At 34.7% G+C, this 14,954-nt stretch overlaps 1 protein-coding gene and 2 long non-coding RNA genes across 3 annotated transcripts; 1 reads left to right on the top strand and 2 right to left on the bottom strand.

Moving 5' to 3' along the window:
• Positions 1–2,799: 2,799 nt before the first annotated feature.
• Positions 2,800–6,049, bottom strand: Mob4 (MOB kinase activator 4). Its single transcript, XM_075310204.1, has 4 exons — positions 5,687–6,049; positions 5,471–5,634; positions 5,191–5,400; positions 2,800–4,166 (listed from the first exon to the last, which is right to left on the bottom strand). The coding sequence occupies exons 1-4, from the start codon at positions 5,744–5,746 to the stop codon at positions 3,929–3,931; spliced, it is 672 nt and encodes a 223-aa protein (XP_075166319.1). The 5' UTR covers positions 5,747–6,049; the 3' UTR covers positions 2,800–3,928.
• Positions 6,050–9,714: 3,665 nt separating this feature from the next.
• LOC142241683 (uncharacterized) lies at positions 9,715–10,228 on the bottom strand. Its single transcript, XR_012723758.1, has 2 exons — positions 9,984–10,228; positions 9,715–9,926 (listed from the first exon to the last, which is right to left on the bottom strand). It is a non-coding gene; the product is annotated as an uncharacterized LOC142241683 (long non-coding RNA).
• An 801-nt stretch (positions 10,229–11,029) lies between these two features.
• LOC142240548 (uncharacterized) lies at positions 11,030–11,525 on the top strand. The gene is made up of 2 exons (XR_012723305.1): positions 11,030–11,255; positions 11,312–11,525. It is a non-coding gene; the product is annotated as an uncharacterized LOC142240548 (long non-coding RNA).
• The last annotated feature ends 3,429 nt before the right edge of the window (positions 11,526–14,954 follow it).

The raw sequence follows: 14,954 nt of genomic DNA, 5'->3' as shown, positions 1-14,954 counted from the left end.
GCCCTCCGATGTTTTAATGAAACCTGGAGCGGAGTTGGTGGATGCTAGAACCTTCCGTAGTCTGGAAGCCTCGGACGTATTCTCAATACTGCTACAGTAATCATTCCAAGAGTTATGCTGAGCCTTTCTCAATTCTCGCTTGTATCCTCTCAGATTCTTCTTGTAAGCGTCCCAGTCCTCAGGGGCTCTGGTGGACTTTGCCTTGTTAAAGAGCTTCCTGCAGGATTTCCTCATATTACTTAATTCCGTAGACCACCATGGTGGTCGATGTTTTCCCCTTGGCTTTCCTCCATGCAGCTTTCAGTGAGATGTTGAAGGCCTTAGTAATCCGCTCCACTGCGTTTTCGATATCTTGCACATTTCTCATATTTGTCTCTGTTATTTCCGGTATCATCATATTGAATGATTCCCTATACCTATTCCAGTCAGCTTTCCTAACATTTGGCGGAAATATGATCTTGGTGATATGAACATCAAATTTGAAGCTGATGTAGCGATGATCTGAGAAGCTGTGTTCACTTAAAACCTGCCACTCAGATATCATTTCATTCAGTTCGTGCGAGGCCAAGGTGATGTCCAAAACCTCTTGCCTGTTTTTAGTGACAAAGGTTGGGACATCTCCCTTGTTGCAAACTACCAGATTAGTACGCAAAATAAACTCTATTAGCGACTCTCCCCTTGCATTAGTATCACTACTTCCCCATATACTATGATGTGCATTCGCATCGCATCCCATAATGAGTTTCGTCTTTGTTTTCAGTGACTCCTCCACTAAGGTCTTAACGGCATATGGAGGCATCTCCCTGTCATGTCCCATGTAGACCGAAGATACCCAATATTTGCATTTGGATATTTCTAAACTTGCAACGACAGTGTCTGTATTGCACATTGAAGGAAGCAGAAACAAGTTGAGCTCGTTTTTAGCAATTATACAGGTTCGATTTACATCATTACCAGTATACTGCAATAGTTTGAACCCCGGAGTACTTAATTCACATATTTTGTTTTTATAAACATATGGTTCTTGCATAAGAACTATATCTATGTCCCCTTTCATCAGGAGAACTTTTAAGGCAGCACATGCAGCCTTACAATGATGAAGATTTATCTGGAGGATCCGTAGGACCATCGAGATTTTCAACAACCGTCACATCAGCCGCTTCAATCGAGTCATCAAGAATGTCCTCTTCAGAGATATCGGTGACTCTCGCAATAGGTTCAACTTTGGTGAGCTCTGAGGCAGCAGAAGCCTCCTCACGCATACGGTATCTATCCATGTCTTCAAATGTCTTGGTATCCCCCTCGACTTCGCAAGAGGATCCGCTTACTTCTGATTCAGACAGAGGCTTGTCCATTTCTGAATCCTTTAGCTGATCTTTTTATACACCTTCATTTGGATATAATGAAAGCCATAACATACACGGCCCTGGGACTTTGCTAGATGTGGCAAAGACTGAGTGTTCAATATAAATACTGCATGCCGTCTTGGCCCATCCACTTCATCCAAACGGCCAACCTTCCAATCAGCTGTTGGAAGATCTGGATTGCATTGTTTCAGTCTATTTAAAATAGATTCAGGGTCAGGAGGGTTTGCAGGTATCCACGCATGTGCTCTTGGTCTAGCCGGTATGTCTTTCTTCTCGACTAACTCTAGAGCACCTTCTTCCCAAACTTCACCAATTAGTATCAGAGCAGCTTTAAAACATTCTATAGACCTCTGGTCCTCAAATGCGACTAGCTTAAATCGTCCTTGATACCAACCAGCCTCTTGGTGTCGAGGATCTGGGCCGGGAAACTTTTCCAGCACCTGTGAGTAGACGCCAGACAAAGCATTCTCAATTTCCCCCCATTTTTGCTTTGGAACCATACCGTCCAATGCTCCTTTATTTATGATAGCCATCACAAGGCTGTCTTTAGCAACTGAGGCAAACGATCCTTGATCCCTTTTGGAGGATGGCAGCTCATCCGGTGATCGTTCCCTTTTTCCAGCCTCAAGAATTCCTTGAGCCCATTTTAAGGAATCGCTTTGTTTAGCCGACAACGTGCTTGGGTCGACTGATCCTAATTTCTTTAGGATAAACAAAGCATTTCTGCGTTCTTTGAATCTCTTTCGTGAGGGATTACCTCCTTTTGATGCCGTTACCTTGGAAAAGGTCCGACTTGTCAAATTGTCGCCACCTGTCGACCCGTCTACAGGTCGACTAATTGGGCCTAACTCTTGGTCATTGCCCAAATTTATAACTCCAGTCGATACCCGTCCACTGGGCCCTGAAGTTAGCAACCCAGTGGATGTCTTTGAATTTCTCTGCATGGTGGCCTAATATCCCACCACACTTGAAATTCGTAGTAGGTACTTATTACGATGATTTTATCCGCTATTAAAAAACACGTCTGTTCCGTTCGACGATTGAGATAATAGCCAAAAACCTTAGAGTTTAAGACAAACCATCTCTAATTATTTTCTTTGAGACTATCTAATAGGGCCGTCCATCTGTCTGTGTGTTGAATATATACCACTGTCTTCCCCTATACTGTAAAATATTTAATTTCATATTTCATGTCTTTCCAAAAAGGGAAAACTATTTTTTATAATGAGAATGTCGACGTGATTTTAATTATTTACTAAGAAGTCGATTTTCAAATAATTAAAAAGGAGATGGCTTCGATTTTTTGCTAATGACTTTTTGCGACTTTTATATTCGTCGATCTCGCTTGTGAGACCCTTCCACTTCGGCATGTGGTAGTTCATTTCGGCTCAGGCTAAAATATACAATGGAGTAAAAATAAATAGAAAAAAAATTAAATTGTTCATGTTAAAGATTTATTTTCTTTTCATATATAATTGTATCGGTTCTTTTCACAAATATAGTGAGACTATTATTAAATGAATGTGTTTTGTATTATATTTTGTTTTCATACAGCTTATATTATATTAACTTCAAATAATGAATTGGTTTATAAAGTTCCTTATTTCACTGACTGCAAGATGTTATGAGATTTTCCACAAAAATATTACTTACGTTTTGCTTTTTTTCCAATTTTGCTCTTTTTTAAGTCAAGTTTGTTAGCTTTGTATAATAATTATATATGTATATTATATATGAAACAAATACTCGATTGTATATAAAAGATAAGTAAAAAACAAGAAAAAAAACGTAGTAAAAGTGGAGCAGTTCCTTTTTGTGTGTATATGTGTTTTGTGAAGACATCAGAAAATAGAGACTGAATAGGAATTTAGGTATAGGCTAAACTAGGATATTAGATGTTTAAATTAAAAAAAATATATATAGTTAAATTTAAAAAAAATTTTTTTGTATTGTCGGGCATAAATAAATAGTTAAATAAATAAACGTTGATGTTCTTGTTGTTATTTATCGAGTGGTTCCGATTGTTGCTCTTATTCGTAAGAACAATTTTATATGTTTACATATCAATTAGTTTGATGTTATCTTCGCATCCTCTTCATATTTTTTGTATTTGTTATTAAGGAATTAGTTGTTGTTGCTTTTATTTTTCTTCACGTTTTATATGTATATGTATAAGTTCTAAATAATTTAGTCAAATATTGAGTTTAGCATTATAGAAGATTCCCGTTTTTTGTTTTTATTTGGATATACTTCTGAAGAAGTTGTTTCTAATGAGTGTATATGTAGGGACTCATGGATGTATACTGTCTATTCTCTTTACAGCGATTTGTGTGGTTTGTTCAGTTTTTACGAAATTAACATGATCTTTACTAAGTATTTTGTTTTTGTTTTTGCTACCCTTTCCCAGGGTTTGTGGTTCAATATATGCTTTTGTTTTTTGTTATGAATCTGGCGCAACTGCACCGTACTATTTTTATTGTACATAGATACGTCCGATCGATATAGTACATATATGTATATTGTATGGATGTTTATGATGATGTTGACCATTCGACAAAGGCTTAAGCTTCGCTTTCTCCGGGTGCAGCATTCTCCTCCTCATTAATGGGAACAATAAGGTTTTCCTTCGACATGAGATTATATTTTGTTACAAAATGTGTAAATCGATGACAGAGATAGGTCTCGGTCTCAAATTCATCAAAAATACGACGATGATGAAAATATGCGTGTGAAAAAATTCTATATACTCTGCGGCAAACCGAACCCAATTTGGTAACAGACGACTCTTTTATTGAAACTCTGTAAAGATGAAAATTAATGGGCGAATGAGTCATAGTTGCATATAGAATTATATAATTTAATTATTTTTATTATTATTTTTAATTTATTTATTAGTTTTTTTTTTTTAAATTCACCCATAGTAAAAATGAAAAATTCTTCTTAAATGGAGATTACTACCGATTTAAAAAATCGCTGAAACTTTAAAAACTATTTCCTATTTTCTTGTACTAACAGAAATATTTTTGTAATTTCGAGGCTATACCTCGACTGTGCTTCCTGAAAATTGATTTTGGAACTGCTACTTAATGACTTATTTCTGTCCTGGAACATAAAATTATGTTTAATAAAAATTATAAGCTCTAAAAAATACTCTGAAATAATAGCAAGTCTTGTTTTTGTAATAAAGCAATTTTATATGCATTAAGGAAAACTATCCCAAATAGTAGATAGTAGTTTCATTTCAAATCAAAAATTTAAAAATAATTAAAATTTTTTACGCTGTAGGGAGTTGTCTTAAAATATACCTTGTAGAGGACGTTGGTAGTAAAAAACATTATCGGAAAATTTTTTATTCATCATTATCGAAGCTACTTAAAATGCGTTTGCTTTATTAAAAATTCTGTCTCTCAAGGATTCCACATTTGTTGATTATTTGAGCGTTGAAGTATTATAGGCATCCTTAAGATAAAACCAGACTTTATTTTGTAAAAACAGTCAAAGAATCGCCATTTAGAGAGTTGATGCATCTTCAACTCGTGTAATGGTCCTTTATGATTGTGAAGGCAACAAATTTACTATACTTAATCTGCCTTTGACGTTGGGCAGAACTGACTTTCGACGTTTGCCAAAATCGTCTTTCAACAATCACCCAATCGACTTTTGATGTTGCAAAATACAACTAGCAAACTTCAAACATTGAGCGACCCAAGAAAATATGACCATAAACCTATCTCAATTTTGACTTTATTCATCACTTTCAATCACTAACCGCATCTTTCCGTTACTAAAGTAGGAGTAGTAGCTATATATTTAATTAACTTACCGGCTTGGAAAATACTTATTGCTGTTGAGTAAACATGCAGCACCGTCTAATGTATGGCGCGTATAATCTATGGCAGGACATTCCTTTGGCGTTTTATGAGCAGCGCACAAAAAAATCCACTGATCGGTGGCAGTCATCTGCGTGCAGGTTGAAGGTGAACATTGTTTTTGCAAACGCACCGCCAATCCATTCAATTCCATGCAAAATTGTCTATGAAATCAAACAAAGAACTATTTAAAAAACTCTTGTCTTTTGGTATTTTTTTATTAAAACAACCCACCTTAAGTGTTCATACTTCCAAACACCCTCATCTTGTGCCTCGGGCATGGTCAAGATCAATTCTACATTTGAGGGATCGCGTTTGATTAGTTGTTGTATATACTGTTGGACAGCCAAAGTGCTATCCATTTCTTCTAGGGGCTCATCGGGCCAACGGCAGAAATCCTGAAATGCTATATTATAGCAGCATGTATTTATAGACGTTATGGTTTCTCACCTTCGCTTTTGTTCCTGGTCTATTTCTTCGTACAATTGTAGTGCCATCAGCCATCTTCATGTTTTCCTTTAAAACTTCAACGCAACTCTCAGGCACAAAGAAATTAAACTTGTGTCAAAATTAAGAATTGCTTTCTACCGCAAGGCTCTCCTTTTTGCGGATAGAAATTCCTTCTTTGTGTCTCCGACTACTGTAGGATTTACTTACGTATTTAGCAAATACTATTTTCATACACGATTTACTCATAAATAAATAAAAGTGCACTTAAATTGCATTTGGTTAATTATATTGATAAGTATTCCTATTTTGTTTCTATCCTGTATACATTAATTTTTTTCTTTTTACTCCATCAAAGTTTCTCTTCTTCTTCTGAATTTACTTTTTCTGATTTCACGCACACATACGCACTGAGTGACACCATACCCAATTATCGGCATCGATAAGAAGTAATCGATTTGGAGCTGTCATATAAATCGGAAAAAATTAACATCCAAATTTCAATATACCCAATAAACACAGGATGAGCGTTTTTCATATGCAACAACTTTTCAGTTTGAAGGCCGGTATGCACCTCTAGCGAAATTTTCGGTAGCAAAAATTCATTTAAGTCTACAACAAAAAAACAGGGCTGTGTACACAAATTTTAAACCAGGTAATCGCTTTTAAAAATTGTTAATATATGTTCCAAATATTCCTCAAATAAATTGTTTATTATTTACAGACCTTTTAAAACTTTTACGCACACAATGATTGTAATAAATTAAATGTTTGCTGCCAAAATATGCTTTTGACAACCCTGTTATTTTCATTAGAGGTGCGTACCAGCTTACGAAATTGAACGCTACCGAAAATTTCGTTAGCATAAATAGCAATGCATTTCTTATGGGAATGAAATTTTTCGCTAGAGGTGCATACCGGCCTTAAATATAATTTTCAACATAAATTCAACTTGACTTAAAACAGCTCATCTTCAATATATCTTCAAATTGATTGCGAATTACTTCCAATTTGCCAAAATGTTGATGAAATCTTTGAAAAGGTGTTGAAGATAATATGAGAAAACTTTGACAAAACACTACGCTAAAATGCAACGAAAAAACCATGGTTTTCAATACTTATTTGTGCGACGAAGTTCGTAGTCAATTGGAAGAAATAAAAAAATTGGAAAATTTTAGGCAAATAACTGAATTTACTCCAGATAGTTTATAATAATAGGTAAGTGAAAAAAAACTTTAAGGAAGTCACTAAATGTATATCTCTTTGCAGAAAACTAAAATTATGGATTCTACGTTCTTGAAAACATTAAGAAGCTGACCGATGAAAAAATGTTGGACAATTGGCTGTGACTGCTTCAAATAGTTTATAACAATTGGTAAATCAATATGAAAAATTAAATCAACATTTTAGAGAAGTCGGCTTAAATCTACTTTAGTACAAGTGGTCCAATTGGTCCAATTTTTGGCCAGCGTGTAGACTTTTCGATTCTTAACACAAAATGTAATACACCACTTTTTGGCGAAAAGACATATTTTCGGAGTTGCGGGCCCCTAAAGTTTTCATTCATGCGTATATTGGACTTAGTATCCATCGCACATAATCATCCTAAAAGTAATATATTTAGAATAACATGGACCCGGAAAGGTCCTGGGTTCGCGTTAGCCCACTTTGGACTCTGTCCATAAGAGAAAGTCTCAAACCCCGGCCAAAGGCCGGCAACCTATCCTCTTTGGGTTCGCGTTAAGGTGGAATTACATACAATGCGTTAATGCGTCCGTTGATTGAAGAGTTGATTTTTCTCTTTCAAAGCAACAGCTCGGTTAGAGTGCTTCAAACAGAAAAAATCAACCCTTCCATTAACGCATGGTATGTAATTCAACCTTTAGCCCACTTTGGACCCTGTCCTTAGGAGAAAGTCCCAAACCCCGGCCGAAGGCCGCCTACCTTTCCTCTTTGGGTTCGCGTTAGCCCACCTTGGACCCTGTCCATAGGAGAAAGTGTCAAATCCCGGCCGAAGGCCGGCCACCTATACCCAATTTTTAAGGGTCGGCATCTCGAAAACTATGCTCTTCCGACAAAATTTTTACTTTATATTATCTGCTTAAAATCTACTATCTTTATTCATTTTATTCATTTCATGAAAAATTGCTGTCAGAATTAAGAAAAATTTAAAGGAAAATACCAATTTTCAGATGTCGATATCTCGAAAACTAGGCTTTCCCGCCAATTTTTTACTTTACATTTTCGATTTGAAATCTCTTCTTCTACAATCAAAAAAATTTGTTTATTTTTAACAACTTGTGCTAAAGTAGATTTGTGCCAGCTGGCCAATGAAAAATGAGTGGCTTGTCGACAAGAAAAAGTTTCCAGAAACATTTCAAAGTGCAACCAATTAAAATTGTTAAAAACAACGAATTGTTAAAATCAAAAACTTCTGGATGAAAATATGCATCACATCGTCAGTTTAATTTACATCCTATTATCAGTTTAAAATGGATATTTTGTGAATTCCTTCTGCTGGAAATCTATTATAACACGCGGTCTAGCACGTTCTAATTTAAAATTTTAATGCTGTTTTATGACACCAACAGGAAGGAAATCGAATTATCAATGCAAACGTGTTTACAAATAATGTTTAAGATATTTAATGTTTTGTTGTTTTGTTCTTATTTGTTGATATGTTAAATAAGATTATTATTTTTCAATTGGTATTGTAGTGTATTATCCCTGCCAGCATTTCAAAGTTCCATTTCATCCTCATCGCTACCACAGACTCGTAAGTGACACTGCAACAATCGCCAACTGTGATAGTATTTTGCCATCACTATTAGCATGAAAGTATTTTGCCATCACTATTGTTACAAGAGTCATTTTATATTTTGTGAAACACCAAGCACAACTAGCATCTTATAATTTATTTAAATAAAAACGATAATGAAGTGCTGAAAACATAAAGGCTGTTTTCTTTTAGCACTGGATGCAACTTTGTTATGGGCTATCCAGAACATCGTTGCACTGGTGTTCTATCAGAACATTTCATCAGTGCAAGTTGCGCCGATGTTGCCAGATTATATTTTGATAAAGTGACGCTTCTTCGATCCACAATAGCAATTTATTGTGACTAAATTATCGAAAAACATGAAATTCAAAGTGGTACAGTGTCATAAATAATCGCAGCAGTAAATATGTATTACCATTTGAGCACTTCATACATTAAAAATGCAAGATTTCACCTCTTTTCTGTGATTGTTTTTAAACAGCTGATGACAGTGTTGCATATTTTTGGAGATGTCCTGGATAAACGAGTACTCTGTTTTCTTTTAGTCCTTCACGGCTTAGGGTATCCAGTGCTAAAAGAAAACAGCCCTATAGTTATTTCACTTAAAATTGTGAAAGGTATATTGGTGAACAATTTTTGACTTTCCAATGGAATAAAGTGATAGTTTTTCAAATATTATTCCAGACAAGCTGCCTCCATTGGGAATAAAAGCACTGGCTGATAGACGCTACAACATGTAACTTGCAACATCCCTGCCAACATTTTTTGAATTTGGGGACTCTTTTGAGAATCCCCACTACGTCGAAAACAATCATATACGACATCAAAAACTCGTCGGAAAAGCGCCGTCACTATTGAGAAGTTGTACCACGCCAAGTTACTACAAAAATGTTTCGCATGAGTGCAATTATTAGGTGCCTTTATAGATCAATTTAGAACGACGCCAATAAAGGACCCTCCAAACAATCAGAAAAAGTGCATTTTAAGATAGTTGTAAAAGAATCATTGTGGTCGAGTAATGCGCTTTACAGACTATCAGTTATTCCGGACGACAGTGCTCGTGTCGAACATATCCCATATATTGTGCACATTATAAGTTAAGTCCGAAGGCATAATCGATACTGCTGCATGTTAATGGGATCGATAACACATTTGCCGATTATTTAATCATCGCCGACAAGTCGTATCGATCCGACACACTATACGATTCTTTACAAACACCGACATTCCGTCCGGAATAACTGATAGTCTGTAAAGCGCATAAAACACGTTTGTTTAGATATTTATTAATTTGATTAAACATTTACAAATTCTTAAAAATATAACATTTATACCACTATCACATTACATTTAACATAATTTTTGGCATTAATGATGATGTTGAGTTACAAGTAGCGAGTTACATGTTGCTGCGTCTATCAACCAGTGTTTTTATTCCATGGAGGCAGCGTGTCTGTAAAATATCTGAAAAACAATCACTTTATTCCATTTGGAAAATCACCAAATTGTTCACCAATATACCTTTCACAATTTTAAGCGTATAATCTATGTTTTCAGAACTTTATTTTCGTTTTTATTTAATTAAAATATAACAAGTTGGTTGCGCTTGGCGTTTCACAAAAAAATGGCTTTTTTAACAGTAGGGATGGTAAATTACTTGCATGTACTTTTTGATGTACCTTTTCATGATGGTTGAAGTGACATTTACGAGTCTGTGGTAACGATGAGGTTGAAATGGAACTTTGAAATGCTGGCAGGGATGTAACTCAACATCAATCTTTTATTAATGCATAAAAATATGTTAAATGTGATGTGATAGTCGTATAAATGTTATATTTATGAGAAGTTATAAATGTTAAAATTAATAAACATCTAAACAATCGTGTTTTACTTGACCACAATGTTTCTTTTACAACTATCTTAAAATGCGCTTTCTCTGATTGTTTGAAGGGGCTCTTATTGGCGTCCTTATAAATGTATCCAGAAGGACACCTAATAATTGCACTCATGCGATACTTTTTTTGTAGTAACTTGGCGTGGTAGAACTTCTCAATAGTGACGGCGCTTTTCCGAGGAGTTTTGAATATGGTATACGACTGCTTTCGACGCCCCCAAATTCAAAAAATGTAGTGCAGTGTATTATTATATATTTTATTTTGACGAAAATGAATAAATTATAGATAGAATTTTGGCTTTGGCTTTCAATTTGAAGTGGGGATATCATTCATACAAATTTTGGTTGAAAAGTATTTGCAACGACGTTAATTTTTAATTTGACTCGCATCGAAAATTGTTTGAGAAATTATTGAGTAGCGATGAATTTCAATTTGAGGATAACACTTGAGACATTATTGCTAATGTGTTGAAATTTACCATGGCTGAACAAGAAGGTTAAATCATGGGCCCATATGATTACAATTTTTTTATTTCGACAAAATTTTAAGATGTCAAAATCATATGTTTATGGTGATTGCAGCTCTCCAAATGACACTGCGTAGCAAATGCATCTCAAACAAACTCGCGCATTCATAGCTGGAGAATTGTTCAAAGATGACTTGAGCCCTGCCAGCATTTCAAAGTTCCATTTCATCCTCATCGTTACCACAGACTCGTAAATGTCACTTCAACCATCATGAAAAGGTACATCAAAAAGTACATGAAAGTATTTTGCCATCCCTACTACGATTTTATTTTTTGTGAAACGCCAAGCGCAACCAGCTTGTTATATTTTAATTAAATAAAAACGAAAATAAAGTTCTGAAAACATAGATTATACGCTTAAAATTGCGAAAGGTATATTGGTGAACAATTTTTGATTTTCCAAATGGAATAAAGTGATCGTTTTTCAGATATTTTACAGACATGCTGCTTCCATCAAATAAAAACACTAGTTGATAGACGCTGCAACATGTAACTCGCTACTTGTAACTCAACATCATCATTAATGCCAAAAATTATTTAAAATGTAATGTGATAGTGGTATAAATGTTATATTTTTAAGAATTTGTAAATGTTTACACAAATTAATAAATATCTAAACAAACGTGTTTTACTCGACCACAATGATTCTTTTACAACTATCTTAAAATGCACTTTTTCTGATTGTTTGGAGGGTCCCTTATTGGCGTCGTTCTAAATTGATCTATAAAGGCACCTAATAATTGCACTCATGCGAAACCTTTTTGTAGTAACTTTTGCGTGGTACAACTTCTCAATAGTGACGGCGCTTTTCCGACGAGTTTTTGATATCGTATACGATTGTTTTCGACGTGGTGGAGATTCTCAGAAGTGTCGTCAAATTCCAAAAATGTTGGCAGGGGAGTATCTTGATAACATATTCCAGACCCAAAATACCACGCACATCAGTTTTTAAACTGCATCATAAACTGTTTTTGTTAATAGATAGCGAAGATCCATTTGACTGACTTCCATTCTTAACTTTGGTGGGTATTATAGTCTTATTTGTCTCATATCGGCGTTCCTCGGATGAATTCACAATCACTCATAGGTGACGCAATTAAATTTGAACCTTTATTTTTCTCTGGATTTTAATTATTTTTTCAGGACAATTGAAAGAATAAATAATTGCCACTTTTACCAATGCCATACGATTCTTTTATCAGCTGATTTTGACTTCTTAAAATTGTAAACAACATATTGAAATTTGTTGTTTTTGTTATCGTGATTCAACCTCCTTATTCAGCCATGCGTTTGTGTTTATTGGGTAGTGTTGCCATAATAGGATTAATAACGAAGTTACGGAGCCCGGAAATTTCTATTATCGCTTAAAGGTACTATGTTTGGTTTTCGAGTAGAAAACCACTTTATTTTCGCGATTACTTTTCCTTATATAAGGTGGGTATTAAGTTCGAGTTTAGCCGCTAAAATCGTCATTTTTTTCACTAAAGTGAAAACTAAATCAGTTAAAAAAGGCATAAAATTATACATATTTGTTGCAGATTTCATTATAACTTGATGGGGAATAGCCCAAAGCAAATTTTCACAAAGTTTTTATTCTTTAAAATGGATTATTAAAGAAAAGTAATCGTGAAAAAATGACGATTTTAGCGGCTAAACTCGAACTTAATACCCGCCTATAATCAAAATTATAAATGAAAATAAACATATTCCTGTAAAGTCTCGCCGAAATCTTTAGGAAAAAGAAACTGCGCGTCAAGTAAGTTAATTTTTCTGCTTCATATTGAAATGTTTTAATAAAGTAACCGCGAAAACAGAACATAGTACCTACTTTAAGGCCGGTACTATGTTCATTATTGCGAAAAATTTTTATGGAAACCATTATTTCGCACATAGAAAGCGGAGTTTTTTTAGGTAGCTTGGATCGCTATTTTACAGGGAGCGATATTGGATTAAGTTGGTGGTTGTTGCTTGTTTTTACAAAATAACATTTTATTTTTCCTTGGGCAATTGATCTGCTATTCCTTTGATCCTTTGTATAGTTTCGGAACAAAAATAGGGTCCGTGTTTGATTTATAAACCCGCACAAATAGTTTTTAATAAATAAATTATTTCTTAATTCACATTGCAAATGGCGCCGTGCTATAAACGTCAGTTTTTCAACACGAAAAAACAAAGTATCACAAATGGAAAAAATTTCGCAAATTTTTCGCATTTTTTGGTTTTGTATGGAGTTTCAACGCGAAAACCGCACAGAGTACCGGCCTTTAAGGTGGGTATTAAGTTCGACTTTAAGGTGAGTATTAAGTTCGAGTTTAGCCGCTAAAACCCTGCCAACATTTTTTGAATTTGGGGACGCTTCTGAGAATCCCCAGTACGTCGAAAACAATCATATACGATATCAAAAACTCGTCGGAAAAGCGCCGTCACTATTGAGAAGTTGTACCACGCCAAGTTACTACAAAAAGGTTTCGCATGAGTGCAATTATTAGGTGCCTTTATAGATCAATTTAGAACGACGCCAATAAGAGACCCTCCAAACAATCAGAAAAAGCACATTTTAAGATAGTGGTAAAAGAATCATTGTGGTCGAGTAAAACACGTTTGTTTAGATATTTATTAATTTGATTAATTATTTACAAATTCGTAAAAATATAACATTTATACCACTATCACATCACATTTAACATAATTTTTTGCATTAATGATGAGGTAGAGTTACAAGTAGCGAGTTACATGTTGCAGCGTCTATCAGCCAGTGCTTTTATTCGATGGAGGCAGCGTGTCTGTAAAATATTTGAAAAACAATCACTTTATTCCATTTGGAAAATCAAAAATTGTTCACCAATATACCTTTCACAATTTTAAGCGTACAATCTATGTTTTCAGAACTTTATTTTCGTTTTTATTTAAATAAAATATAACAAGCTGGTTGCGCTTGGCGTTTCACAAAAAATAAAATGGCTTTTGTAAAACTAGTGATGGCAAAATACATGTATGAAGTACATTTTGTACTTTATGATATGCTGCCCTCCATCACAGTAGGATGGTTGTAGTGACATTTACGAGTCTGTGGTAGCGATGAAGATGAAATGGAACTTTGAAATGCTGGCAGGGAATCGCTAAAGTGAAAACTAAATCAGTAAGAAAAATGCATGAAATTATACGTATTTGTTGCAAATTTTATTAGAACTTGATGGGGAATAGCCCAAAGCAAATTTTCACAAATTTTGTACTCCTTAAAATGGATTATTAAAGAAAAGTAATCGTGAAAAAATGACGTTTTTAGCGGCTAAACTCGAACTTAATACCCACCTTTAAGGCCGGTACTATGTTCATTCTTGCGAAAAATTTTTATGGAAACCATTATTTCGCACATAGAAAGCGGCGTTTTTTTAGGTAGCTTGGAGCGCTATTTTAAAGGGAGCGATATTGGATTAAGTTGGTGGTTGTTGCTTGTTTTTACAAAATAACATTTTATTTTTCCTTGGGCAATTGATCTGCTATTCATTTGATCCTTTGTATAGTTTCGGAACAAAAATATGGTCCGTGTTTGATTTATAAACCCGCACAAATAGTTTTTAATAAATAAATTATTTCTTAATTCACATTGCAAATGGCGCCGTGCTATAAACGTCAGTTTTTCAACACGAAAAAACAAAGTATCACAAAAGGAAAAAATTTCGCAAATTTTTCGCATTTTTTAGTTTTGTATGGAGTTTCAACGCGAAAACCGAACAGAGTACCGGCCTTTAGCCGCTAAAAACGTCATTTTTTCACGATTACTTTTCTGCAATGAAATTAATGAGTGATCGCTAATTCAGCTTGGAATTTGTATTGTTTCTTCAATTTTTTATTAAAAAATGGCTTTACACCGAACTTTTCGTCCATCTTCATTGTTTGTGTTTATGCTTTTTCTTGCAGTGTGAACGAACACACAACAAATAGGCGAACCTCTGTCGTAGTGTTTATCCGACCGTCTAAGGTCCGCTTAAAACAAATCTATCGACCTTGAAGGCTTTAGGATTACTACAATAAATAAATTGAGAGTGTATTCCCTGCCAACATTTTTTG

Source organism: Haematobia irritans, chromosome 5 (assembly GCF_050003625.1).
Source record: "Haematobia irritans isolate KBUSLIRL chromosome 5, ASM5000362v1, whole genome shotgun sequence".
Classification (NCBI taxonomy): domain Eukaryota; kingdom Metazoa; phylum Arthropoda; class Insecta; order Diptera; family Muscidae; genus Haematobia; species Haematobia irritans.
Note: the sequence above shows the minus strand (reverse complement) of the source record. Positions and strands in the feature narration are given on the sequence as shown.

Bases quoted from the DNA above. Each gene is read 5' to 3' on its own strand.
- Mob4 (XM_075310204.1), bottom strand. From the start codon at position 5,746: ATGAAGATGGCTGATGGCACTACAATTGTACGAAGAAATAGACCAGGA. The intron at 5,635-5,686 runs GTGAGAAACCAT...ATAGCATTTCAG, and splicing joins GACCAGGAACAAAAGCGAAG to GATTTCTGCCGTTGGCCCGA. The intron at 5,401-5,470 runs GTGGGTTGTTTT...TTGATTTCATAG, and splicing joins TGGAAGTATGAACACTTAAG to ACAATTTTGCATGGAATTGA.